This window comes from Mustela lutreola, chromosome 17, assembly GCF_030435805.1.
Source record: "Mustela lutreola isolate mMusLut2 chromosome 17, mMusLut2.pri, whole genome shotgun sequence".
In the NCBI taxonomy this organism is placed as follows: Eukaryota; Metazoa; Chordata; class Mammalia; order Carnivora; family Mustelidae; genus Mustela; species Mustela lutreola.
In genome coordinates this window covers 37,587,973-37,614,763 of record NC_081306.1, presented here as the reverse complement: position 1 = coordinate 37,614,763, position 26,791 = coordinate 37,587,973, and the positions used below count along the sequence as shown (strand labels likewise).

The following is a 26,791-nucleotide window of genomic DNA, read 5'->3' as shown; positions in this document are numbered from 1 at the left end:
AAAGGGAAACCACTTTGCTTTATAAAAACGTCCCTTTACCCCTCGGGAGGGCTCCAAAGCCTCCGCAGACCCTCTGGCTAGGCTGAAAGCACTTCCGCATTCAAGTGCGGTGCCCAGCTCGGCTTGACGTCTCCACGTGACCCCGAGAAACGGAACTGAGGTCCAGACTCAGTGCCAGATCAACGGCGAAGTATCTTACCTCTTCACTCCTCTCCGGAACTCAAAGAGTTTCTGTCCTTCTGGAATGGAGAACACCCGAATCACGGTCCCCTGTGACAGGTGGGAAAGGAAAGAAAAAAGAATTTTAGCCAAGGAGAGGCTCCCGTGTCTCCTTCCCACGAGAATCTGAAGGACAGACGAGGGGGCCTCGCGCCGGCAGCGTCTGTCCCCCAGCAGTGTTCCTTCCTTCGGATGTGGCTGCCGCGACTCACTGCTTCTCCCCAACACCAATGGCCTGGCCGTCACACGTGCGCCAGCTCTAGTCCTAAGGCCCGTGACTACTCGCCTCTCACGCACCGAGCCCCGAAGCACGTGCTGCACGTCGGGGGCACCACCTAACCCAGCCTAGGTCTGAGAGGTCCGCGGCCCCCAACATCCTTCCTTGTACTTCAGGCTGAGTTACTGACCGGGGTGGGGGGTCCGGGACCCGACAGAGGAGGCTACAAGCCAGCGGTGAGCTGCCGCACTTCCCCGCATGGAAACGAGGCACCCGCGAGATGCCAGGACCCCAGGGCCCGCCTCCCCCAAAGTGACAGGACTTGGGACATCTGGGACAGGAAGTCAAGAGAACCAAGAAAGTAAGCACAAATGGGACTTCGACACTGAAAGAATCCTAGCAAGCTACACGAATAAAAGAGCACAAGAAAGAGATTCCTAGAACAAAACAGAAAACCTGAAAACAGGGAGTATTTCAAATTTGCAGGGCTGGAAGAACTATTCAGTGTGTCACCTGACACCACACCCCTTGGAAGGTTCAAAAGGTTCAGTATTGAAACTGTTAACATCTGATCTGTTTGTTATACATAGTAAAAATAAATGAACTACAAACAACCGAATTACAGAACACCAGAAACCGTTGCCCTTTCTTTAAAATGTTTTCTAAAAGGGGTGGTTGGGTGGCTTAGCCCGTTAAGTGTTCAACTCTTTTTTTTTTTAAGATTTTATTTATTTATTTGACAGAGAGAGATCACAAGTAGGCAGAAAGGCAGGCAGAGAGAGAGGAGGAAGCAGGCTCCCCGCCGAGCAGAGAGCCCGATGTGGGGCTCGATCCCAGGATCCTGGGGTCATGACCTGAGCTGAAGGCAGAGGCTTTAACCCACTGAGCCACCCAGGCGCCCAAGTGTTCAACTCTTGATTTTGGCTCAGGTCATGGTCTCGGGGTCATGGGATGGAGCTCAGAGTCAGGTTCTGTGCTCAGCAAGAGGGCTACCCCTGCCCCGTGCCTCTCACCTGCGTGTGGCACACACACGCTCTCTCTTTCACTTTCTAAAATAAATCTTTACAATAAAATGTTTCTTTAAAGACAATGATTCTCTCTGGATAAAAGAATACCAAATGAGTTTATAATTCTTGAGAATTAGAGGGATAAAACAGCACAATCACATAGGAAAATAACCACAGCAAAGGTTTGATCCTTTGTGGTCTCAAGTTTCTTTTTTTTTTTTTAAGACTTTATTTATTTATTTGAGAGACAATGAGTGAGAGAGAACATGAGAGAGGAGAAGGTCAGAGGGAGAAGCAGACTCCCCAAGGAGCTGAGAGCCCGATGTGGGACTCGATCCTGGAAGTCCAGGATCATGACCTGAGCCAAAGGCAGCTGGCTCAACCAACTGAGCCACCCAGGTGCCCTCAAGTTTCTTTTTTAAAAGTATTTTATTTATTTATTTGACAGAGAGAGAGAGAGAGAGATCGCAAGTAGACAGAGGCAGGTAGAGAGAGGGGGAAGCAGGATCCCTGCTGAGTTGAGAGCCTGATGCGGACTCGATCCCAGGACCTTGAGATCATGACCTGAGCCGAAGGCAGAGGCTTTAACCCACTGAGCTACCCAGGTGCCCCTGGTCTCAACTTTCTGATTTATAGTTTTTTTTTTTTAACTGGCATATCTAGTGCATAAGACTAATTAACAAAGGGCTGCTGGCCCCAGCCGCCCTGCGGCCCCCCACCCTGCCCAGGCCCCTACCCTGCCTACACTCTGAAAGCAGGATTAGGCACCCATCTAGGCACAGCCCCAGCACCCAGCACCCAGAAGGATGGGGAGGGACACTGGGTGGGGGGGGTTAAAAGGAAATCAAAAGATTGCTCCTCCTAGCCCAGGAAGAAAAAAATTGCTCTATTCTTAATGGCCTTGAGATTCCACAAAGTGCTTTAGGGGGCTTCCGGGACCTAACGAAAACAAGAGAGATGAGACTATTAACCAAGGGGGCCGCTTCAGTAGCAACGGGCAAGGTAACAGTGTCAATGGCCAGCGGTGTTTAAAAGCAAAGCCAGGCTTGGAGTCCAAGTCTCTGTGGCCGCCCAACCTGGTGACTCTGAGCAAATTATTTGAAGTCTCTGAACCCCTGATACGAAATGAACAAGTGTTGACCTTGTTGAGGGGATGGAATGCGATCATGAAGATAAAGGGTTCCCGAGGACTGAGTGATCCACAGATGATCTTACAGAAACCGTGTGTGAGCGTCAAGCTCAGAGACCCACACAGGAAAGTTCCAGTGAGCTGACTTTTCTTGGCTCTTACGTGGTTGGCTGGGCCGAGCAGAGAGGCAGCGGGAGAGACGCTACTTTGAGTTTTTTGTGAGAAAGCATCAGAGCTCAACCAGGCAGCTAGAAAGCGGGGACTGGTGCTCAGAAGGGAAGAACAAGCCAGAACGAAGGAGATCATCAAGAGCCAGGCCGGAGAGCGGAGCTATCGAGATGTGAGGACCAGCAAAGGAACAAGATGTAGCAGCCGTGTGAGCAAGAGAGCGAGGGCCCTTTGCTGTCATGGGAGCTGGAGTCCTCTGTCCTGTGTGGAGAGAACTTCAAAAAGACCACATCCTTTTACAGAAAGTCTGCCCACTGGACTCTTCCTTTCTGGGGGGAGGCGGGCAGAGGAGGAGAGAGAATCTTAAGCAGGCTCCTCGCCCAGTGTAGAGCCCAACATGGAGCTCGATCTCACAACCCTGAGATCATGATCTGAGCCAAAATCAAGAGTCAGAGGCTTAACCGACTGAGCCACTGAGATGCCCACTCACAGCAATCTCTTAAGTGAATAAAGATGCATATGTAAGAATCATCTATATTCTTAATTAGTTATGTTCCAAATGTTATTATACCATTGCAATCTAAATGTTAGGAAAAACAGAAACCTCCCCAAAGGGCAACATTCCAGTAAACCAGGACTGAATACGGTACAGCCACTGAAGTGTTTTCCAACTCAGAAAAATCTTGCATTACACAGAGAGTGAAAGAGAACGGTGAATTAATAACAGAAGGAGGAAAGGAAGCACGTAGAAGTGTGTTCAGCCCTGCCAGCCCCAGCATGCATTCGCAGCCCCGGGAAGCTCGCCGTGGGTGCTGCTGACGCACGCTCGCCTCCTCCGCCCGACTCTGCAGCTCCCGCCCCGACCACGGGCGCTGCAAAGGCGGGGAGCGCGCCCCAAGCGGGTTGTTACGTGTGCTGCTCTGGGAGCCGGTCGGCACAGAAACCCATTTGCTACCTGGACCGTGTGTGTACGGAGCGAGATGGGGCGCCAAACCCCCAAGCCAGTTTCCTACCGGGCCACAACAGACGCACCTTCTCCGAGGCAGTGGCGAGCTTGGTTCCAGTGGAGTCAAACGCCAGCGCTGCCAAAGGACTGTCGTGAGCCGGGATCATGTTCGCTGCTCTCTGAAAGGCAAAACCAAAGTGACACGGCCGCCATGCAGCAAGACAGGTCCTCAGGCTGAAGGGCCAGCTTAGTGGTTGTGGCTAAAACCCCAACCGGTTCAACACGAAAACCACAGGCTCTGGAGTCACAGGGTGGGGTGGGGGTAGCTGAGGAAACGCTGCTCTCTGGGGCTCTTTCCACTCCCCCAAATAGCCACACGGCCAGGGGCTCCGTGCCGGGGGAACACAGGCAGAAATCTGCAGGCAGAGGCTGCCCAGCCCTGTGCCACCACCAGGAAGGCAGCAGTGAAACCCGCCTTGCCCACCCAAGGAAAAGCGGATGCTAGCGATGCACCGGTGCTTGGGGCAGAGAGCGGGGCCGCTGGTGAGAGGGACCCGGTACAGAAGGGGCCTCACCAAGTTCATGGTGTCGAACACTTGCACCTCTCCGATGGTGGCGCTGCCTGGGTACGCCAAGTAGCCATTGTCGTTGTGTATGGATAGCGCGCACAGGCCTGCGGGACACGCGGAACCAAACAGGGACAGTCAGGCCCGGGGGGTCCTGCTGAGCTGCTACCCACAGGTCAGCCCCTATCAGAGGTGTGAGCCTCCAGGCCCGGCCGCAGCAGCCCCCAACCACCACCCCCAGGGGCAGACTGAAGGCCACGGGTGGGACCTCGTGAGCAGCCTCCGAACTGGAAGCTGATGAAAGCAATGATTTCTGTGGTTGCCAGACTAGCAGCAGAAGGCCGGCAGCTTGCTTGGTTTAAGATCAATACTTTCAAAAGCTGTCTACCCGGGTGGGACCTACAAGGAGAAAACAGCTCATCTTTGAAAGGTACAATCAGAAAAGCGGATGATCTCACCCTGCTGAGCTTACCTGCAGGGTTGGGGGGCGTCTCCCTGATCGTGTGCAGGACCTTCATGTCCCGAATGCTGTGTATATAGAGAGACTCCTCCAGACACACTATCAGCCTCTAGAAGAGATAAGAATGAAACAGCAAACATCAAGAGCCAATTTGATCCTTGCTCCCTCCCTTACTGAACCGGCTCCTGGCCAGAGACACGCCCGGTTCCCTCCTGAACAGCACGCAGACCTGGCCATGACCAGGCGGCTTTCCTGGAGCGCCACGTCTGCAGCCAGCTGCGCCTGCCCCCGTGACCACTTCCGCCAACTGCACCAGGACTTCAACCCGTGCGACTCACTGCACAGCTGCAGAAACCAGCCAAATGCAGCTGAGGAAGGTACCGTCTGGGTTTTCAGTTTGTCCGGATCATCCCTCCCTTTGTGAAAATCAGAGCAAGTGCCTAGGACGGGTCTGGTAAAGGTCAGTTGCTTTCGGAAACCCATGCTGAACGCAGTCTGCCGAGACCGAAGTAAAAGCGTGGGGGTTTCTAAAGTCTCAGAACTCACGACCCGCAGGTGTGGAAGTCCACACCCACACCACACAGAGCAGGGACGTGCTTGTGGTCCGTGCGCCCAGCAGACCGTTACGTCAGTTGGTGTGTGAGCGTACATGTGTATGTTCTACGTTTAAGGAATATTTGACATGTTGGGCCTTGTCATTTCCCATCGTAACCACGTCCTCTGGTTCGCAGAGCAATGCCGGCAGGCCTCTGCCACAACCATCTACCCGGTAGGCATGCTGTGGATGCCCTCCCTCCGGGGTGACGTGCAAGCCACGCCGGGCAACTGCGTTAGCTTTCTGCGCGTGGGGTACGTGACTGTCACAGAAAAGCTGGAGGATCTCAGGGGCCGTGTTGCATTTGGTAGGAAAGCAAAAGCCACAAGATATTGTTGTGAACTGAACTCGATTGCCAGCCACTGAGTCCGCGCTCTGCGCCAGACGTTTTGTGAGTTTGGGGAAGACAGCAAAAGGAGTAAGTCCTTCATCTTAAAAGTAAAGGGAAACAAGAAGAAGATGCCAGCGGACTTTTTCCAAGTAACATGTACAAAAGTGGAAGAAGGTGAATCAACCATGGCACAGCCCTCCAGACAAGTGTATGGTGTGCGGAGAAACGCTACTGCTCATGTCTTGACGGATGAGGGGACTCAACCTGGGGGACAGCAAGGGACGGCGTGCTCTGAGCAAACCGCTGAGGAAACAGAGCTGACCCGGGGAGCTGGCGTGAAGCGATGCAGGGCCCAGGGCTGGGGGCCCAGGACCGCCAGCTGTCCTAGACCACTGCAGGAAGCCGTGATGGCGGCAACAGGCCTGAGGCACACTGAGCAGCGAGCCGCGGCCAGCACACCCGGCAGTCTGGGCCGCGCGCCACTCACCTGCCTGTTCAGCTTCACGGCCAGTATGGTGTTCGAGTAGCTGTAGTTGCAGATCTCGGTTCCTTTCTTAAAGTGGCAAACTTTGAGCTTCCGAGGAGCTTTGAGGCTGACGATGGCCACCAGGCTGCTTGAGAACAGCCTCTCGACAATGCACACATCTTCAGTATCAGCTGCAAGCAGGAAAACAGCACCCATGTGTATTCGTGTCAACAACTGCAATCCGTACGCACACACACACGCACATCCAAGTGCACGCGCACGCCCAGCAGAGCGCCACAGGCTGATGTGGTGGCTGTCTGGGGACAGGACCGGGCTACGGGGATGGTTCCAGAACATAGCTGAGGGTGGAGGTCAGAGCCTGCGGGCAGACAGACTGGGGCCACACTCACGGCCTGTGAGCCGCAGACAGATTGCTCCCTGGGTCTCCTTGTTCCTCATACCATTCTGCTCCCTGGGTGGCTCCTTATACACACCCTGGAACCAGAGCTCCGTGAGGATAGAGGCCTCAGGTTCCTGATCGCACCTGCTGTCCTGGCTCTTCCCCACTGGCACTGGACAAGTCATGGGCCCCAGGTAATCTCCACATGACTCGCTCTCTCCACGTCTTGTCCTCCTCGTGCGTAAAATGGGGATCACAGCTCCTCTATGTTACTGCTGAGGGGGTTGCAAATAATGGCCCATAGCCAGTACTCTACACCCATTATCTCCCCACTCGCCACATCAAGTGGGGACACCCTCCATTCATAAGATGTTGAGTTAAAAGTGAGCATACACGACATCTTACATAGAAAGTCACAGGTACAACAGAGCTTCCAAAGATAGTACCTTACACCCAGCCACCCCCACTAAATGCCCACAGGTCCCCCGATCTTTATTCCTGCCCTTGTTTCAGGGGTAAATACCTGGTAAGTTCAGACCTAGAAGCAAAGAGAAGACTGGACTGTAGAAAAATCAGAGGCAACAATCCACATTGCTTCTGCATGTGGCCTGTCTCCGGGCCTGGTGTTTTAAGCACACACCCGTTTGTCAACCCAACCATGACCTGCGGCCATACCCTCTCTCTGGACCAGCGCTGGGCACACAGAGCAGAGATGACCAGACAGGTCCAGCCCAGGGGAACCTGGAAGGTCGGACCATCAGAAGCCACAGCAGCGTTTCCACTGTAAATCAGATGCCCGAATATGAAAACGTACACAAAAGACAAAATACAAAGTTCCTCGAAAGGATTCCTTTCCATTAGCTCTGTTGCTGGATTTAAATGTTGTAACAAAGACAGGGTTAAGTTAGTTTAGAAACCCAACTACTAGAGACAATGAAAAAACAAGCTCTAAGGGACCTTACTAAATTAAGACAAAACAATTTCTAGGAGCACCTTGGTGGCTCAGTTGGTTAAGCGCCTGACTCTTGATTTTGGCTCAGGTCATGATCTCAGGGTTGCGGGATCAAGCCCTATGCTAGGCTCTGCACTCAGTGAGGAATCTGCTTGAGGTTCTTTCTCTCCCTCTCCCTCTGCCCCTCCCCTCTGCCTGCTCTCTAAAATAAATCTTTAAAAAGAGAGAGAAACAATTTCTAGGAAAATGCGTGGTATCACCCATTTCGGTGTGGCTGTGATGGCCTGATGCGCTCAACACGGCGAGGTACTTACATACACGGTGGTAGCCAGAATCATATGTGTATGATGTGAGACATGACACATGGCTGTGCGGGAGAACAATAGGATTTTGCTGCTCCTTAGCATGGAATAGGCTGTGAAATCAAGTGTCTGATTCCCGGTCACGTTTACACAAACCACTTCTCGTTCCCATAGCAGCAGGCTGGGCTCGATGCAGACAGAGTAGGTGTCAGCCGGCAGCATCTCAGAAAGTGGCCAGTCCCTTCTAGGCCCTGACTCTCCGCAGAAAGGCAGAGTCAAGGGAGGTCCTGAGGTCACACGCAGGCTGGGTGTTTGGTCTGTCCTCACTGACAAGCGTGTCTCCAGCCTTCGCAGTGCTGACGGGCACATGGCAGAGCTCAATCCCCACAGCAACTGGGCTCAGATGAGACCGACGGGAAACCAGACTGTTGGTCATATGCAGTGAGAAGGCCCTTCGGGTCCCAATACTTGCTTTCCTGACCAGCCCCTTCCCCTTGGAAACTAGCGGGGACACCACATTATGACCAGAAGCTTATTTGGTGAGCAGCAGGCCCGCTGGACCGGCAGATGCCGGGAGGGCTCCGGGCCACCAAACTTGGCTGCTCAGGCTGGGGGCCAAGGGCACTTCCTCCATTCCTGTCCCCAGGCTCCCTCTTCAGGGTCCCCTTGCCCTTTACACCTTGGTCTTTTTTCAAGATTTAATGACTTTCTGGGATGCACTTAATCAATCACTTTCTCTGCTTCTCATTCTGGCAGTTATCCCATTACCACTGGCCAGCCAGCGGCGTCCCCAGCCAGGTCAGGGTGTACCCCCCTAGGCCTGGCACCCCAAGAGCAGCTGGTTAGAAGCTTGTCCGATGACTGATACAGACCTAGGATTAGATTCTGGGGTACGTCCCAAACCTTTCAAACTACCATTAAACAAAACGCAATCTCTTGAATAAGGACCTATCTAAAAATGGGCTAATGCTGCCCACGGTATTTGTGTCCATGGGGAAGGCGCACCATGCCCTTGGGGGGTCAAGTCCAAGTGCGTTCATTCTAGCATGAGCACTGGGCAAGCGCTGCCGGTACCACAGTGCTCACGAGGTCGGGGGTATGACGGGGACCAAGAGAGGCAGGGCACCCCGTGGAAATCAGACTGAGTCCTGACTGTGCTGTTCACTAGTTATAAGACCTGGTGTGGACTCTGAGAAACAAACTGAGGCTTGTGGAGGGGAGGAGAGTGGGGGGGTTGGGTGAGCCTGGTGGTGGGTATTAAGGAGGGCATGGTTTGCATGGAGCACTGGGTGTGGTGCATAAACAATGAATTTTGGCAAACACACATACAAAAACTAAATTAAAATAAATTAAAAAAATAAAATTCTCTAAATCTCCCTCCAAAAATCAAAGCAGCATATGCCAATAAAAATTTAAAATTTGATAATTCTTAAAAAAAAAAAAGACCTGGTACCCGGTACCCAATTCCTCAATGGCGAAACAGGAGCTGGAGCCTCAGCTCCATTCACTGCACGACCGGGAAACAGTGAAGAGAAGGTGGCCTACGGGACACTGAGTTCTTACAAAATAAGTAAAAGTTATTGAAATTTACTACCCCCTAAATTAAATCAGTGGTGAAAACAACTCATTTCCAAGTACAGTCAATCCTCATTATTCAGATTCTGTATCTGTAAATTTGCCTGGTTGCTAAAGCGTATCTGTAACCCCCCAAAACTAATACTTGAGCTGCTTCTACAGTGATCTGGGGACACACACAAGGCAGCAAGAAAATGATTAAGTGCGCGGGACACACGCGCTCCCATCAGAAGCCGAACAGGGAGCTACCCGCCGCTTTCTAGTTTTCAGCTCACACCGTGAACAACTGTCCTTTCCACGGTCTGTGTTTTCGCCTCCTGCACTTTTGGTCAGTGATCCCACAGCTTACAACGGCCTCCAGCCACAGCGCCGTCCGGTGCTCCCAAGGGCAAGAGGGCCGGGCCGTGTCCCCCGGAGAATCGTGTGCGGCTGGTAAGCTTTGTTTAGCATGAGTCCGTGTTATTGCTGTGAGTTCATCCTTAATAAATCAACTATATATATTCAAATAAGATGTCTTTAAACAGAAACACATGAAACAAGCTCATGCATTCATCATCTGATGAAAACACTGTGACCAGAGGCTCACAGGAGCCCCACGCCGGGAGCAGCTCTTCCATATCTGCTAATCTGCTATTCGCAGTAACCTGACAGAACCGGACGACTGTAGTAAACAATGAGAACGGACTATTTTTCTTCAAAGAATGGATTCTACTCATCTGTCTGACACAACCTTATTTCCTTCACCCATTCGACACATGCAATTAGAGAGCTGCTCCAGGCACGAGGAGGGAGGGGTGAACAGGGGCCAATAGCCGGCCGCGTGTTGCTGAGGGCCCTGGGCGGCACTCAACAGTTCAGGGTCAGGCAGAGGAGGGGAGCCAGCAGCGGAGACTGAGTGAGGGGGAGAAAAACCAGGCCCCCGTGACCCCGAAGCTAAGGGAAGATGCTGCGGTACAGAAACATCCACTGTGCCCAGAGTGGCTGTGCGGTGCAATCACCGAATCTGGGGTAACCTTGGCAAATCTTGACGGAGAGGTGGAGGCAGAAGGGAACGCGAAAGGTGGGGAGGAAGTGACAAAGTCTGGCCACAGCAGGAGCCGAGCTATGAAGCAGGGAAGAAACACGGGGAGGGCCGGCAGCCCGTGTGTCACTCACACGCATCACCATAGGGTTGAGGCATCTGTCCTCACACCCGAGCTGCCCCATGTGTCAGTGGAGCAACTGATGACACGGTAATGACTGGATAAATGGACAACTCGAAGGGGGACCACAACCTGATCCGGGTCATGGGTGACAATCAGCAGCTGACACAGCATTCACGGGTCAGCATGGAGAGCTTCCTTTCCTAAGAGCAGGAACAGGACCAGGTCGCCCACTCTCGCCACGTCTATCCAACACAGAGCTGAAGCCCTGAGCATAGCCACAGGAAAGCAAACAAATTAAAAGGAGGCAAGAATACCCAACGGGTAGAAAAATCTCTTCAAGATGGTGCTGTGAGGCCTGGACGGCCACACGTGGAAGGATGAGCCCAGACCCCTTCCTCACACCGCACACCAAACACACTCCAGACGGACTGAAGACTGAGATGTGAGACCTGAAACCACGAAACTGCTCAGGGAAAACACAGGCAGTGACCTCTGTGACCTCAACCTTGGCAACATTTTTCTACATGTGTCTCCTCGGGGAAGAGAAACAAAGCAAAAATAAACTATGAGGACTGCACCAAAATAAAATACTTCTGCACAGCAGAGGAAATGAACAAAATGGAAAGGCAACCTACTGAATGGGAGAAGATATTTGCAAATGACATATCTGATAACGGGTTAATATCTCACACACACACACACACACACACACACACACATATATAAGCTTGGCTCAACCAAATAATCTGATTTTAAAATGGGTAAAGGACCTGAATAAACATATTTCCAAAGACAGACATGGCAAACAGACACAAGAAGAGATGCTCAACATCACTAACTATTAGGGAAACGCAAATTAAAACCACAATGAGATACCCCCTCACATGAGTCAGAATGGCTATCCTCAAAAAGAAGTCACAAATGCTGGTGAGGATGTGGAGAGAAGGGAGCCCCGGGGCACTGCTGGTGGGAATGTGAACAGGTGCAGCCACTCTGGAAAACAGTACGAAGGCTCCGCAAAAAATTAAAAATGGAAATACCGGGGCACCTGGGTGGCTCAGTGGGTTAAGCCTCTGCCTTCAGTCACGATCAGGTCATGATCTCAGGGTCCTGGGATCAAGCCCCGCATCGGGCTCTCTGATCAGCCAGGAGCCTGCTTCCCCCTCTCTCTCTGCCTATTTGTGATCTCTGTGTCAAATAAATTAAAAAAAAGAAAAATGGAAATACCATATGATCCAGAATTCTACTGCTGGGTACTTACCCAAAGAAAAGGAAAATACTACTCTGAAAAGATGTACGCACCCCTACATTTACTGCAGCATTATTTACAATAGCCAAGACCTGGAGGCAACCCAAGTGTCCACGGATGAACGGACAGATAAAGCTGCGGTGGACACGCACACTGGAGAGTATTCAGCCACGGAAGAAGAGTGAGATCCACATGGACGCACCTAGAGGGTATTATACAGAGAGAGACGAATACCACATGGTTTCCCTTACGTGTGGAATCTAAGAACAGAACCAAAGAAAGACTCATAAATACAAGGGACAAAGTGGTGGCTGACAGAGGGAATGGAGTTGGAAGGATGGGCACGAATGGGTGGAGGGGAAAGGAGCGAGGCTCCCGGGTATGAAGTAAGCCAGGGGGATGGAAGGCCCAGCGTGGGGAATGCAGTCAGTGGCGACGCAGGAGCGCCGTATGCAGACGGGCGGTGTGGCTGCAGCCGCTGCGGGCACGGCATGCCTTCAGAGTCGTGCAGTCACATTGTACGCCTGAAACTAATGGAATGTTGTGTGTCAACCATCCAGCAGCTTAAAAAAAAAAAAAAAAGGCAGGTAGGTAGATCAAGATATATAGATACGAATCACTGTCCATCCTGCCACACAAGTGGCAGTTTTTTTCCTACTTTGGAGAGAAAAATATGTCCTACTTTTCCAGTAGACTAACTGATATAATCTCCCTGGGATGTGCAAATAGCTCAATCAGCCACGGGCACGGCAATGCTAGTCATGGGATTCTAACAGAAGCAGTCCTCTGGCCTCGCCATATGACCGTTTTCTTGAAGGCCTTAAAATGGAGAGGGGGCATATCCACATTGGAAAAGAAGTAAAACGATCACTACTTGCAGATCACATGATACTATAATATGGAAAACCCTCAAGACTCCACCAAAAAATCATCAAAACTTACAAATGAATTCAGTAGTCAGAGAAGACAAAATTAACATGTAGAAATCAGCTGTGTTTCTATATACTAATAATGAGCTAACGGAAAAAGAAACTAAGAAAACAATCCTATTTACAACTGCATTAAAAGAATATCAAAATAAGGGCGCCTGGGTAGCTCAGTGGGTTAAAGCCTCTGCCTTCGGCTCAGGTCATGATCCCAGGGTCTTGGGATCGAGCCCTGCATCAGGCTCTCTGCTCAGCAGGGAGCCTGTTTCCTGCTTCCCCCCACCCTGCCTGCCTCTCTGCCTACTTGTGATCTCTGTCAAATAAATACATGAAATCTTAAAAAAAAAAAAAAAATCAAAATACCTAGGAATAAATTTAACCAAGGTGGTCAAAGAGCCGTATTCTGAATCTGTAAGACACTGATGAAAGAGACTGGAAAAGATACAAATAAATGGGAAGATAGTCCATGTTCATAGGTTGGAGGATTTAACACTGTTAAATGCTCACACTACCCAATGCAATCTTGAGATTCAACACGATCTCTATCAAAACACCAAAGGCATTTTTTACAGAACCAGAAAAAGGAATCCTAAAATTTATATGGAACCAGAAAAGATCCCAAACAGCCAAAGTAATCTTCAGAAAGAACAAGAAGGCTGGAATTATGCTGATTTCAAACTATACTCAAAACTACAGGCACCAAAACAGTATGGTATTGGCACAAAAACAGACACAGAGACCAACAGAACAGACCCCGAAAAAACCTCACCCATACATGGTCAACGGATCTACCACAGGGGCGGCAAGAATATACAATGGGAAAAGACAGTCTCTTCAAAACACGGAGCCGGGGAAACTGGATCACTTTCTCACACCATACACAAAAAAAGTTAAAAATGGGTTAAAGACTTGAATGTGAAACCTGAAGCCATGAAACTTCCAGAAGACACCACAGGCGGTAGCTTTCTGATGTTGGTTTTAGCAACATTTTTCTGGACCAGTCTTCTCAGGCAAAGGAAACAAAAGCCAAAATAAACAAATGGGGTTATTTGAAACTTAAATGCTTTTACCCAGCAAAGGAAACCATCAGGAAAACGAAAAGGACAAGATACTCGCAAACCGTTTATTAGATGACAGGTTAATATGCAAAATATATATAAAAAAAAAAAAACTTAGACAACACAACACCAAAAAACCAAATACCCCAATTAAAAAATGGACAGGGGACTAGAATAGACACTTTCCCAAAGATATACAATGGTCAACAGGAACATGAAAAGATGCTCAACATGACTAATCTTCACAATGTGACAAGCGTTGGCAGGGGCATGGAAAATAGGTAACCTCTGTACACTATTGGTGGGTGTCAATCAATGCAGCCACTTTGGAAAAGTAGAGAGGTTCCTCAAAAAATTAAAATAGAGCTACTGGGCACCTGGGTGGCTCAGTGGGTTAAAGCCCCTGCCTTCCAATTAGGTCATGATCTCAGGGTCCTGGGATAGAGCCCTGCATCGGGCTCTCTGCTCAGTGGGCAGCCTGTTTCCCCACCTCTCCCTGCCTACTTGTGATCTCTCTCTCAAATAAATAAATAAAGTCCTTAAAAAAATAAAAAATAAAAAAAACAATAGTGCTACCAGAGGCACCTTGGTGGCTTAGTCAGTTAAGCACCAGGTCACGATCTCAGGGCCATGGGATCAAGCCCCTAGTCCAGCTCGTGCTCAGCAGGGAATCTTGAGATTCTTTCTCTCCCTCTCTCTCTGCCCCCCCATCTCTAAATAAATAAATAAAATCTTAAAAAAAAAAACCAAAAAAACCCACAATGACTTATCACTATGCACACATCAAAATGGTTAATATTAAAAAGATTAGTAACAGCAAACACTGGTGAGGACACAGGCCCAGAATCCCATACAGCACGGGTGGGAATACAAAATGGGACAGCCTCCTAGAGGAGAATCCGGAAGTTTCTCATAAAACAGAACACACTTTGCACTCCTAGATATTGACTTAAGAGAAATGAAAACAGGTTCACAAAGGGATCTGTACAAGAATGTTCATAACAACTATATCCATAACAGCTAAAATTGGAAAAACTGTAGATGTTCATCAACAGAAGGACAAACCCATGTATTCACACAGCGGGCAACTGAGACACGTATGGAAGCCCTCAAAAACACGTATGGGAGCCCTCAGAAACACTATGTGACTGAAAGAAATGTGATCCGAAGAGTACACGCTGCATTTTCACGACATTCTATTACAGGCAAAACTCATCTATAGCCGGGAAAACCCAGAACAAGCCTTGTCTCTTAGGGGGCGAAAGGGAGCTGGAGCTGATGGGGGGCAGGAGTATGAGGGAACTTTCTGGAGTGACGGTAAACCTTGATATGTCCGTATGACTTGTCAAAACACAGAATGTTTACCTAAGATTTATGCAGTCCATTTTAAGTAGGTATTGCCTCAAAATAAAACAAACAGCACCCCCTAGTGAGTAACATTTACGGTGGCGTGTTTATGGGAAGTATGTGCTGATGCCTGCGGTGCCTGGGGAGATGCACACAAAGAGGGACAGACGGACGTGTGACAGGATGAATACCGTGAAGTGTTAATGAGACTCTAAGGGTGGACATATGGTGCAGCTGTACCAACTTCCCTGTGTTTGAAAATGTCCATGAACAAAATGGTGGGAAGAAGACAGCATGTGTCATTCATCTGCTTAAATCTGAGTGTAGAGAAAGTGAACAAGTAGTGGGTTGGGGTGTTTGCTTATTTTTTCTACCAACTACAAATCTGAAAAAATTTTTTAAATTGTAATGGAGGAAAAAAAGTGGATGTAATTTTAGGATGTCTTTAAATGGGGGGATGCGGGAGTCATAAAGCTTTTTTCAACTGCAAATATTCATAAAAGAGAGCAGTATAATAAACCTCCTATACCCATCGCTTGAAACACATCTTATCTTTCTGCCATTTGGCTTCAACTATGTTTTTCTTCTCTGAAGTTTCGAAAGAGGCTCATTATTATCTTGATATTTCACCCCAAATAATTCAGCAAGTCCCTCTAAATAACAAAGGACACGGGAAAACCATCTTTTCCAGCCCATGAATACAAATGAAAGATATAATAACATCAAAATGCATTCTAGGTCGATCAAGTATTTAATGTAAAACACAATACACCAAAGAACTAAAGACACCACCGGAGAATGTTGTTTTATGCACCCCTGATACAGGAAACGCCTGTCTGGAGCCTTTCTGGTGCTCCAAAGCATGGAAACCTTCAGACAGCGGACAAATCATCTGAGTAGGCAAAAACTCAAGACTCCAACCCGGCAAGAAGACCACAGACAACGTCAAAAAGCAAACAATCCGGGCGCCTGGGTGGCTCAGTGGGTTAAGCCTCTGCCTTTGGCTCGGGTCATGATCTCAGGGTCCTGGGATTGAGCCCCATCATCCGGGCTCTCTGCTCAGCAGGGAGCCTGTTTACTCCTCTCTCTCTGCCGGCCTCTCTGCCTACTTGTGGTCTCTGTCTGTCAAATGAATAAATAAAATCTTAAAAAAAAAAAAAAAAAAAAAAGCAAACAATCCAGGGGAAATATTTGCAACCTGCAACAAGTGGCTGATTTGCTTTTAAATCAGTCAAATGTATTTATTTATTACCAGACAAATAGTCCAGTAGAAAAACAGGCAAAGGAACTTTAAAAAACAAGAAAGAAACAAGCAGTTAAAAAAAAAAAAAGCACATGAAAAAAATAGAGTTCCATTTCAGGTACAATTTTAGAAACATAAAGGCAAATGAATGTATCTTTTAGCTCATTACTATGAATTTAGATCATTACTATGAATGTTTGATAATGCCCAGTGCCAAGGTCAGAACACAGGCACCCAGACCCTGTTAGTAAGAACCCTTTTCAAGGGCGAGTCGGCAGTATCTGTCCATTTATACATGTTCTTTTGTTGATCTCATCTTCCCAGCTCTGGTTTACGTGACCGCTCTATTCACAGTGGGCCAAAGAGAGATCTCACCCAGCAATTCCACTCGGACAGGTGTCTCTTGCCTCAAGAGGCAAGAAAACACGCGTCCACACGAACGCTCACAGCGGCACCATTTACAAGAGCCGAGAAGGAGAAGCCCCCCGGCATCCCGCAACAGAACATGGTGTGTCCGTGGAAGGGGGGATTGCTGGGCAGTAAAAGAAATGAGGTGCCAAGACAGGCTCCCACGTGGATAAACCTTGAAAACATTCAAAGTGAGAAAAGCTGGCCGGTCACACCGGACTCCGCTTATCTGAGCTGCCCAGGGCAGCCGTCGCGCCGTGGCAGAAAGCAGATAGGCAGCTGCAGGGAGGCGGCCAGTGGCCATGGAGGGACTCAGGGTTTCTTCTAGGGAGAACTAGGTCTTCAAGTTAGATTACGGTATGTTGTACAACTTAGGAAATGTATTAAAACCCACTGACTTGTACACTAAATCAGTGATTTTTACAGTATGTAAGTTACATCTTGAAAAAGCTGTTACACAGCACAGATGGGGCATCTGGGTGGCTCAGTTCTTAAGCATCTGCCTTTGGCTCAGGTCATGATCCCTGGGTCCTGGGATAGAGTTCTGCATCCGGCTCCCTGCTCAGCAGGAAGCCTGCTTCTCCCTCTCCCACTCCCCCTGCTTGTGCTCCCTTTCTTGCTGTGTCTCTCTCTGTCAAATTAAAATAAATAAAATCTTTTTAAAATAAGTAAATAAATAACAGCACAAACGATTGCAGAATTGGGATTCTGGCCAAAATGTTAAGATGCAAGGTAAGAAGTGTAGACAGCGGGGGTGGAGGGCGGACGTGAGTTGTTGGGTGGCACCTCCTGGCAGGGGTGGGGGTGAGTGGGGTCTTCTCGGAAACTCCAAGGCCCTGAATCCTAGAAACCTCCTGCAGGCCTCGGGGTCTCAGAAGCCATCACAGCTCTCATCAGACTTCCAAAGGAGCCGGGAACCAGGAAAAGCCCAAGGTCCTTGTGCAAAGGGCAGATGAGTCGGGTGACCTCGCAGCTAACCTGCTTCCGTCCCCACTTGGGAAGCGGCAACCACACACAAGGACCGGCCTTGGGGTGCCTTTCTGTCCTGCACCAAGGGTCTCCGCCTTTTCAGAAAGAAACACACCTTCATAACGCGCCCTGCCTTTCTGTGCTGTCGGTGGTTAGGGCCAGTTAATTTTCTACTGCAGGATTCCAAGAGGCTCTGTAACATTCTTACAGGATACCTCACTCTCAAGAGCACCTTTAAACATGTACACACGGGCAGTCACTTCCCACTAAACCGAAGCAGACTCAACACAGCCCTCCCACGCAACTATAGCACACCAGCCATCAACCCATAACCCAAGGGCCCTGCATCCAATGAACGCGGGATAAAGAAGGCTAAATGTCTATGATTCTTCAAGGTGGCCTGCCACGGAGACTCCGGACCCGATAAACACTCCCCTGACCCACCAACCCCTAAGAAAGTCTGAACGTAAACCTCAGTGACCTCAGGTGTTGCTGAAAGCTTGGTCTTCAAGGCCCATTCTAGGAGGCCTTGGCTACAGTTTCCAACAAATGTTCTTCCCAGAGACTGCCCATCTGAAACTTCATTTAAGAACGCCAATTACTTGATTTAAAAAAGAATGCTGTTTTGCTTCTGCAGGTGCTGCTTTGAGCTGACAAGGATAAAACTTCTAGAAACCAGGAAGAGACAAGACGCACGTCCAAACGAGGCACATCTGCCAGACACCTGCAGCTGTACGGAGAGGCAAGAGCCCGCTCTTTATCACAATGGATTTAGGCAGAGAAAGGCCGCTGGATTTCTTCCCCTAAGATCCAAAACCATGTTTCATGGAAATGAATATTCCAACCAGGGTTGTCTGTCAAATCGGAACGATCTCAAGAGCACCATTTCTCAGACCTTCAGGGGCAGGTGACAGCCTGTAGGGTCGACGACGGTGAGTCTTCAGATGACAGGTGCTCTATGTCTGGACGTCCGGCTGGTGACAAAGCAGGGGCCGGTCACCTTTGTGCAGGTCAGAACAGTCCGCATAAGCTCGATTTCAGAGCTCAATGCTCCCTGAGGTATGTTTTCTTAGCTCAGACACTTAAAAACGCAAACATACACAATGCAGAATGTGAAAAAGCCAACTTTTCCTCCCAACTTATGGGCTACTCTACAAATGACATCTACACACCCTTTATTTTGTCTACGGGGGAAGGATTTCACTTCAATCCTGTTTCAGGGAAGGGAGATCAACATATCTGCATGTTATGTACTTATCTCCACACACACAAGGGATAGAGAGTGGAGAGAGACAGAGAGAGAGAATGACAGGACAAAAGGGCATGGGCACAAACAACAGGAAATACATACACAGGAGTTCCTGCAGCTTCAGAAATTACAATATAGACGGGGAAAAAAAATCTTCCACTATTTCTGGGGGAAAGGCTTTTTTTGTTTGTTTGTTTAAATCACCAGCAGAAGAACGAGCAGTTGTTCATTCTGTTCTTCCCAAGACCAGTTCTGGCTCATTCTTTCTGTGACAGCAACAGTAACCGAGAGCAAAGATCTGAGTTTGTGAAACGCAGCTGAGATTACGAGCCTGCACGAAACCTCGAAGCATCACGTGTATTCTTTGCTCTGGGTCTATTTGTAGAAAAATTCCAGAAACCAATCTTTTTTTTTTTTTTTAAAGATTTTATTTATTTGTCAGAGAGACAGAGAGGGAGCGAGAGCGAGCACAGGCAGACAGAGTGGCAGGCAGAGACAGAGGGAGAAGCAGGCTCCCTGCCGAGCAAGGAGCCCAATGTGGGACTCTTGATCCCAGGACCCTGGGATCATGACCTGAGCCGAAGACAGCTGCTTAACCAACTAAGCCACCCAGGCGTCCCCAGAAACCAATCTTGATTCGGTAGCTGACCTGTTTCGGAACAGACATTCTTTGATTCTTTGATCTACTCAATAAAAGTGTGTGTGGGAGGGGCGCCAGTTGGTTGAACATCTGCCTTCGGCTCAGGTCATGATCCCAGGGTCCTGGGATCCAGCCCTACATCGGGCTCCCTGCTTGGTGGGAAATCTGCTTCTCCCTTTCCCACTCCCCCTGCTTGTGTTCCCTCTCTCACTGTTTCTCTCTGTCAAATAAATAAATAAATAAAATCTTAAAAAAAAAAAAAAAAAAAAAGAGGTGGCGCCAGGGTGGCTCGGTGGGTTGAGCCTCTGCCTTTGGCTCAGGTCATGATCCCAAAGTCCTGGGATGGAGCCCCGCATTGGGCTCTCTGCTCAGCGGGGAGCCTGCTTCCTCCTCTCTCTCTGCCTGCCTCTCTGCCTGCTTGTCATCTCTCTCTGTCAAATAAATAAATAAAATCTTAAAAAAAAAAAAAGAAAGAAAGTATGCAAGAGAGAGGAGAGTTGGACACCATTCCAGGAGAAAAAGAATTTCCAGGAGAAAAAGAAAGAATTTTATCACTTCCCGTTTAAAGTATTAACCCTTAAAAAAATTCTTTGTTTTCATCACCTATTTCTAAGGGTCAAAGTTCACTGAGAAGATCAAAGAAATCTTCCACCTTACCATGTTGGTCACTAAATACCCACTCTTTTTACAGTATTATCAAGACATCACGTTTTGTTCCACCAAAAACCTTTTAAAAAAAAAAATGAGGCACCAAGAATCAGTAAATAAAGTTCAAGGGAACAGATGAGTGCTGGGGGTGGGGGATTCTACGGATTTCAAAGCAGGTGACTGACCCTAGTCACTACAGCCGCACTTTCACTGCACAATTCAGGGGCTCACCGGGGCGGAGAGTTAGTAAATGTTTTAGTCATTCATAAAAACCCGATGGAATTCAGAGATCAGGCTACCCTTCTTTGAAGAAATCCCCTGCAGGGAACAATCTCTGTGAGACCATGGGAAGGTGACCAGTTTGGAGATTTTTTTCAAACTACTGACAGCCACCTGAGATAAGCAAGCACACGAGTTCCCAGCCGTTTTATCACCCAGATCGCATCTTCGAGCTTCATACAAGAAAAGAGGCTTTTTGAAAAGAAGATTTAGTAATCATCAGCAGGCCAAGTCTGAAAACAAAAAAAGGAGTAAACTCTAAGGCAACCCACAGGAAATATGAGTCAGAAACACTGGAGAGCTCCTGGGGGAAGGCCTGGGTGCTAGCCTTTGGGGCAGCAACAACCATCGGAGAGCAGAGAAGTCCGCCACTCCACTGATGGAGGGGAGGGGTCACCCGAAGGGCTACTGAGGAGAGGGGGCCGAGGCCTGGAGGGAGGCTGTAAACCCTCTCCCCTAGGGGCAGACCACAAGAACTCCTCCATCTCAAGCAACAGCAGAAGAAGTGACATTTCCCCGACGTCTTCGTCTTATGCAACAGGGGTGGGAGGTGGTATCTGTGTCTGTGCTTGTTGCCATGTCTCCAGCCTAACACTGGACACAGATCCATGTATTCTGTTGTCTCTCTCCACTTAACCACAAGTGTCAAGGGGACAGGAACATGGCCGCTACCGCATCTCCATGCGCAGAATAGGGCCCAGCACACAGCAGGTCCCTGAGAGGTGTTCATGGAGTGAATGGAACCAAGAACGAAGGAGAAGCCTGCTGGCCCTACTCGCCCCACCTCCCCCTTCTTCAGAGCTATCGGCAGGCAGAGAATTCCAGAATGGAACACCAGACCATCAAGAAAGCCAAGTTGGCAGCACTGGAATAGTTGCTCAGGAGGGAGATACTGACATTGTTAATAAGGAAGAAATCCGGTGGTACAACTGCACACTCACGGAGCTGAAATGCTAAGTATTCAGTCTCTCCCTGAATGCACACCCCATGTGACCAATTACAAGTATGCTGTGTGGACAGCTCCTAATTCTCTAATAAGGATTCTTAACAGAGGTCAGGCCACAGGCAGGTTTCGGGGCTGCTTATCATAGAAAGAGAAAATACTTACAAACCGCATGTCCTGGGGCTCCTGGGTGGCTCAGTGGGTTAAGCCTCTGCCTTCGGCTCAGGTCATGGTCTCAGGGTCCTGGGATCGAGCCCCACATCGGGCTCTCTGCTCGGCAGGGAGCCTGCTTCCCCCTCTCTCTCTGCCTGCCTCTCTGCCTACCTGTGATCTCTCTCTGTCAAATAAATAAAATCTTCAAACAAAACACCCACATGTCTGACGAAGAACTAGTATCCAGAATATAAAAAGAACTCTCTTGGGACACCTGGGTGGCTCAGTTGGTTAAGCGGCTGCCTTCGGCTCAGGTCATGATCCCAGCGTCCTGGGATCGAGTCCCACATCGGGCTCCTTGCTTGGCAGGGAGCCTGCTTCTCCCTCTGCCTCTGCCTGCCACTCTGTCTGCCTGTGCTTGCTCTCGCTTCTCTCTCTATGACAAATAAATAAATAAAATCTTTAAAAAAAAAAAAAAAAAAACTCTCAAAACTCAACATCAAAAAAGAAAAACCCAAATAATCCCATGAGAACATGGGCGAAAACGTGGACATTTCACTAAAGAGAATATGCGTGTGGCAAATAAGCATGTGAAAAGACACTCCACGTCATTAGCTGTTAAGGAAAAGCCCATCAGAAGCACAATGAGAACCGCACTGCTGATACCTATCAGGATGGCCACAGTGAAAAAAACAGTGATTAACACCAAATGCCAGCAAAGACAGAGGAAGTGGATCTCTCATACATGGTCAGTGAGAAGGTAAAACGGTACAGCTACCTGGAAAATACTTAGGCAGCTTCTTTAAAAAGAAAGAAAAAAAAGATGGGGGGTGCCATATGGCCCAGCATATATTCTTAGGTATCTATTCCAGAAAGATAGAAACTTACATCCACCCAAAGCTCTGTTCACAGCAGCTTTATCTGTAATCGCCAAAAACCGGAGTCAGCCCAGCTGCCCTTCAACAGCGGACTGGTAAACTGTGGTCCGGCCATACCCATGGAATACTTCTCAGTCATAAAAAAGGAATTACCAACACACACACAACAGCTTGGCTGAATTTCCAGAGAATTATGCTAAGTAAAAAAAAGCAAACCCCAAAAGGTTATAATCTTCCATTCACATGGCATTTTTGAAATGACAAAATCTAAGTAACAGAGAACAGATTTGTGATCAGCCAGGATTGGGGTGGGGGACAGAAGGAAGACAAGTATGGTCATAAAAGGACAGCAGGAAGAATCCCACCGTGTCAGAACTTTCTAGAGTCTTGCTTTTGGTAGAACAGGAACGTGCAAGGGCGTTAAGACCGTACAGAACTTCTAAAAACTCACGCGTGTACAAGCAGAACTGGGGAAACCCGAATGGGAGCGACAGGTCCCGTCAATGTTGCTCTCCTGGCAGTTGACGCTACCCTGCGCTTTCACACAACGCTATCACTGCGGTAAACTGGGAAAAGGGTGTAAGGCATCTGTATTATTCCCAACATTTGCACATAAATCCAATCACGTCAATCTAAAAGAGGTCACGTTTTTAAAAACAAAAATAAAGAACAAAGTGTATTACAAGCTCGCCTCTATAAAACGAAACCACACACAAAACCAAAAATATACCTTTACGTGTATGTTACATGTGTGTAACTACGTTAAGTGCATAGGAAATAAGTTATGTATGTAGGAAGAGCCCCAAGCTTTCTAGTGTATTCACTCTGGGGAGGAGGGGTCTGTACCTCCCATGCAATCTCCAAGCATGACTTACACAGACACACACAAACGAAAACCAAAGAAACTCAGGTCTGAGATGAAGCAGTCTATGTAAAGTCACAAGTGAGTGACTGAGCATGAAGTCAAAGCTCACACAACCCTTCCACAGTCCCGTATCGCTTCTGACATGTGGGTGACCCGACTGCCAGAAGACGACAACAGAAGAAAATAAATCATTCCTACAGCAGCTGTGAGGTTTTCCATTTTCTGGAAGCCCTTTAGAACAGAAACCAAAATGGTTTACATAATGGCATTTAAAGTGGGGAGGAATGACAGAATAATACATACAACATGGTATCATGTGTTAGAAAAAACCACCCATAAAACAAATGTTTCTATGCGTACCCGTGGAAGTACGCGCACGCACAGACCTTGGAGGACACGTACCATCTGTGGGGATCGAGGGATGAGAAGAACACTGGTCAAGGGGTCTCGGGGCTTCAATCACAGTGTCAGAATTTGAGAATGCATTCCAATTCAAGTATCATTTGTCTTTTTTTTTTAAGAAGGGGGAAAAATAAAACAAACACTTACTGCATTCATAGATCTGTTCCAGCTTATCCACAGAAGAAAGGGAGAAAAATTTATAACCGGACTTACTACCAACAGCTAGGGACCTGCAAAAAAGCCAAATCAGAAATAAGAGCTGATACGTGTAGACAGTGATAATGCACAAACTAGCTCCAAGTTACCAACCAGCAACCACCAACTCTACCAAAAATTTGCACCAATCATTTCAGAGAGTTAGCGGCAGGTGAGTGGTGGCTGAGCAGGAAAGGGGAAAGGGGCAGGGCGAGATGGCCCGGCTCACAGCCAGGGAAAGAAGGTCAGCGAAGTCCAGGCAGTATTCTTGTCTAAAGCCTACAAAACCTTAAAGATAAATGCGACAAATGAATGGAAGTAATCGGCCCTAGGTCAATGAGCCCTTCGGGGCAGAGTGGGGTGTCTCAGGTGATCTCACCTACATGCCAGTCCAAAGGCTAAATAAGCTGACGCCCCAAACTTTAAGCGAAGACAAGGACAGCGCAGGGGACGAGGACACCCTTCGGCCTTTGGGCCAGACCCCAGCAAATGCAGTTCGACCACCTGTGTCACGCCCGGGCCGGACAGTGGGTTGGAAATAAAACGGAGCAAAGAGCGAACTTAGAATCTGGCAGCAGCCTGCACAGCTGACCTACGAAGAAGAGGTGAAGCCACTCACACCGGACACCAGCCCCCAGGTGGTGGCTGAGAGGCCTCAAGGGACCTCGCGGGCCCTCCAGGCCCCCAGCACAGGAGCCGGGGGACCCTCCATGAGGGTTTTCCTCCTTGGACGATACTACCCGCTGGAACGTGACTGAGCGCAGGAAACAAACAAACAAACAAACAGAAGAAAGCACAGCTCTGAGACACAGAAGATGCGCCAAGGAAGTAGGAAGCGTGGGACATGCGAGGAAGTGGCCACTGGAACCGCTGTGAATTGTATCTGGGAGGGCGTGGAGACAAGCAGGGGCAGGAGACAAACCAGAAGACCAGGAGGATCTGCACCAAGAGAAAAACCAGGGCCCCGCTAATGGCCAGTTCACCTATTAAAAACCTTATTAAAAACTCGAGATTTCCAACCTCTCTTTCATCCATATGCAGGAGGAGAGTACATTCTAAGAACGGAGCTGCTTATAAGCACTATTAAATTTTTAAGCTGTAATGGGTTTATACATCTTAGATGTATAAAGAACAACAAAACTCCTTCTACCAGTCTGTTTTTTGGGGGGGGGGGGATACTTCACTGTACTGAATTAATTGTATCAATGAAGTGATTAGGTATTGTTACCTGTAAATATTTTGAAAAGCAATAAGGTGCCAATAAAAAAAAATAGAAGAATACTTAGGAAAGCTAAGAATAAGACAAACTCTCAGCAATCTACAACTTTTGGGAAGTTGGGTGTTTGGGAGAATGTTTTCCAGATAACTAATGGTTGCTATTATTAAGCACCAACACCTCCCCCCTACCATTTCTGATTAAAAAATGAGAAAAAGGGGGCACCTGGGTGCCCTAGTGGGTTAAAGCCTCTGCCTTCGGCTCAGGTCATGATCCCAGGGTCCTGGAATCAAGCCCCGCATCAGGCTCTCTGTTCAGCGGGGAGCCTGCTTCCGCCTCTCTCTCTCTGCCTGCCTCTCAGTCTACTTGTGATCTCTGTCTGTCAAACAAATAAATAAAATCTTTTAAAATTTAAAAAAAAAAAAAAAAAAAAGGAGAAAAAGTCGCTCTTGTACTATATGCTTTCCTGTGTTCCTATCACAAGGGGATGGGAAATTCTTAACATTTTCCGGGGCTCCCATCATTAAACTTACCCTACTATTACAATACAGTGACCCTTTCAGATGCTAGCAAGGAGTTGAGGGTTTTGTGTACTGACCTCAGATGGCCAGGCTGTAGTGCTGAGTTTCTAAATACATTTTCCACCTTTTGTTCTGCTGACAGGTGTCACTTCCTGTGGCCCTGCCCCCGGCATCAACAGCCCCTCTCCCATTCTAATTTCTTGTTGACTTAGGAACCAAATCACCAAGCTTATTGGCCTTATATATAAAAGAAGCTTAGAGAGGGTTTCTTTCATGGGCAGAGTTAAGGAGCTTTAACTAGTTAATGAGAACATGGATTTTGATGCTGTGCTCCTAACAGAAGAATCTGTCAAAACTGGGCTTTGAGGATGCCTGGGTGGCTCAGTGGGTTAAGCCTCTGCCTTCGACTCAGGTCTTGATCTCAGGGTCCTGGGAAGCCTGCTTCCCCCTCTCTCTCTGCCTGCCTCTCTACCTGCTTGTAATCTCTCTCTCTCTGTCAAATAAATAAATAAATAAAATCTTAAAAAAAACAAAACAAAACAAAACAAAACAAAACTGGGCTTTGGTGATCAAACATCAGAACTTAGATGTTCTTACAGATATTCCGAAGCTGATTTAAGATATTAAACACCTTAGCTAGAATTTTAATTGTACGGTTTACAAAACCTCAGTCAGCCAAAAATGTAACCAAAAATATTTCAGTTATTTCAATTATTTTTTGACATGCATATATACTATAATACGAATGCATACTTTATCAATAAAGGTAGATTTTTTTAAAGGGTGGTAACACCAGCAATCAGGTTCGTACATCCCTCTTTGGGGAATGGTCCTATTTTTAATAATTTCTCATGATTTGCCTGACCATACAATGGCAGACATATTAATGGGAGAGGCAGAGTAACAGAGAAGTTTGAGATTTCCTCCTTAAATAATCTTATTCCCCAATAAACGTTTGTGTGTGTGTGTGTGTGAGAGAGAGAGAGAGAGAGAGAGAGATCTTTTATTGACAAAGGGAAAACCCAGCTCACTATAATAGAAAAAAGGACAGATCTACTCAAGCCCCCACTTCACTACTACACCCCTGCCTTCAGAGGCACCTGCTGTCAAAATTGAGACCTCCA

At 48.1% G+C, this 26,791-nt stretch overlaps 1 protein-coding gene across 1 annotated transcript in view; it reads right to left on the bottom strand.

Annotated features, from left to right (window-relative positions):
* Positions 1–26,791, bottom strand: part of WIPI2 (WD repeat domain, phosphoinositide interacting 2) — a 37,718-nt gene that overhangs the window by 6,964 nt on the left and 3,963 nt on the right. The window contains exons 2-7 of the mRNA XM_059154468.1: positions 23,883–23,965; positions 6,126–6,295; positions 4,725–4,821; positions 4,262–4,359; positions 3,773–3,865; positions 200–270 (exon numbers count right to left, since the gene is read on the bottom strand). Of these exons, the coding sequence (XP_059010451.1) occupies positions 200–270; positions 3,773–3,865; positions 4,262–4,359; positions 4,725–4,821; positions 6,126–6,295; positions 23,883–23,965 (612 nt within the window). The remainder of the gene's footprint in view (positions 1–199; positions 271–3,772; positions 3,866–4,261; positions 4,360–4,724; positions 4,822–6,125; positions 6,296–23,882; positions 23,966–26,791) is intronic.